Source organism: Emiliania huxleyi (assembly GCF_000372725.1).
Source record: "Emiliania huxleyi CCMP1516 chromosome Unknown EMIHUscaffold_1492, whole genome shotgun sequence".
NCBI classification, from domain to species: Eukaryota; Haptophyta; order Isochrysidales; family Noelaerhabdaceae; genus Emiliania; species Emiliania huxleyi.
The window spans coordinates 1,448-3,324 of NW_005201099.1; the positions used below are offsets into that span (position 1 = coordinate 1,448).

Genomic DNA, 1,877 nt, shown 5'->3' on the forward strand with positions numbered 1-1,877 from the left:
GCGTGTAAGAGGTGGCTGGCGCCCTGAGGCGGCAATTGGTGGCGTGGGGAGTGCGGAGAACGCTACTGGCGGCGCGACAGGGCCTCTCTCGGTTGCGTGTGCCGCCCATCGGCACGCGGGTGCGCAGACATCGCGACTCTGCCCGCTCGCTCGACCCTTTTGCCGCGAGAGGGCGCCGGCCGCGTGTAAGAAGTGGCTGGCGGCCTGGCGCCCTGAGGCGGCATTTGGTGGGGTCAGCGTGCGGTGCTGAGTCTTACTCGTCGGCGCTGGGGCCAGATCCCAGCGCAGAACTCTGCAACGCTGGCATACAAACACAAGCAAGAAGACTAACCCTAACCCTAACCCTAACCCTAAAGCCGTAGGTGTCAGCGTGTGGGGCTGAGTCTTAGTCGTCGGCGCTGTGCGGCCAGATCCCAGCGCAGAACCCTGCAACGCTGGCATATACAGACACAACCAGACTAACCCTGACCCTAACCCTAACCCTAACCCTAACCTTCTAACCCTAATAACCCTAACCTAACCCACACCCCCCAACTCCACACCGCAAATTTGAAAGATCTTGATGAAAATCAGGCCCGACTGCAAATTTCTTCAAAATTTTCGCAGGCGCTCCGCGCCTGCAGATTTTGAAATAAATTCGACAAAATTGGTACCTGGCCCAATCTCCCCGTCCTTTCCGATTTCCGTCAACTCACGGTCCACACCCTCTATCATCAAAAGCATTGGGGATAACGAAACAGTAGACGATCGACCAGCGATGTGTGCATGTGTGTGGCCCGACGCCCGAGCGTGTTTTGTGTTCAGAGGGCCCCCCCAAATGGGGTGATGTCCGAGGCGCGTGGCGGGCGTCGCTCGGCGCCAGCGCCGCTCTCGCACGGCGCGGAGCTCACTTGATTGCGCCTCCGGCGATGGAGGCGCACTTGCAGGGCCCGTGCGGCGTCGAGAAGGGCAGCTGCTGGAAGCGGGCGGTGCCGTCGGGCGCGGTGTTCATCTCGGGCTGCAGCCTGTCCCACAGCTTCTTGCGAGGGTTGAGCTGCTTCTCGGGCGGCGCGTCGTGCCCGTCAAACACGACCCGCTCGCCGAGCGGCGCGGCCGGCGGCGGCTCCACCAGCTCGACCGCGCTGCCTAATGATCAATCAAGTATGACTCGTTCGTAGCAATCAATCATTAGCTCCACCAGCTCGACTGCGCTGCCGTCGGCGGCGAAGGCGCAGAGCAGCATCGCCTGGTCAGTCGCCGCGGGACGTGTCTCGGAAGCGTCTAGGAGGTGTCTGTAGCAGCATCGCCTGGTGAGGCGCTCCCCCGGGGAAGGGTGAAGGGGGGCTGGGAGCCGCTGCCGGGCGGACGCTACAGAGGCGAGCGCCTGCGGCTCCATGCCCTTGAGCTTGCTGATTTGATTCCTAGCTAGTTAGCTGGTGAATTCACTCGCGCCTGCGACTCGACGCCCTTGAGCTTGCTCGGCTTTGTGTTTGCCAGCAGCACGACACGCCGCCCCAGCAGCGCCTCCGCAGTCATGTACTTCACCAGCCCAGACACGACGCGACTGCGCGAGGAATCATGACCAACCACTGAGTACGAGCGGGCGCCCTGTGCTCGACCGGCCAAGGCGCGGCACGCCGAGGACCCGTCGGCTCGCCCAAGTCGACCTAGTTGGTGGACTTAATTAGTTCGTACTCACTGCGGAGTGAGTCATTGATTCATTGAGTCGGCTTGCCCAAGTCTACCTCCTCCACGTACAGCGAGTCCGCCTCGGAGTGCCGCTCCACCTGCCTCGGACCATCTCGGCTCACCTCGGCTCATCTCCGCTCATCTCGGCGGATCTGATCTCGGCTGATCTCGGCTGATCTCCGCTCATCTCCGCTTATCTCGGCTAATCT

At 62.1% G+C, this 1,877-nt stretch overlaps 1 protein-coding gene across 1 annotated transcript in view; it reads right to left on the reverse strand.

Moving 5' to 3' along the window:
• Positions 1 to 692: 692 nt before the first annotated feature.
• EMIHUDRAFT_460604 (methionine--tRNA ligase) overlaps positions 693 to 1,877 on the reverse strand; it is a 5,757-nt gene continuing 4,572 nt past the window's right edge. Inside the window, exons 10-12 of the mRNA XM_005786790.1 lie at positions 1,426 to 1,543; positions 1,195 to 1,225; positions 693 to 1,125 (exon numbers count right to left, since the gene is read on the reverse strand). Of these exons, the coding sequence (XP_005786847.1) occupies positions 887 to 1,125; positions 1,195 to 1,225; positions 1,426 to 1,543 (388 nt within the window). The 3' untranslated portion in view covers positions 693 to 886. The remainder of the gene's footprint in view (positions 1,126 to 1,194; positions 1,226 to 1,425; positions 1,544 to 1,877) is intronic.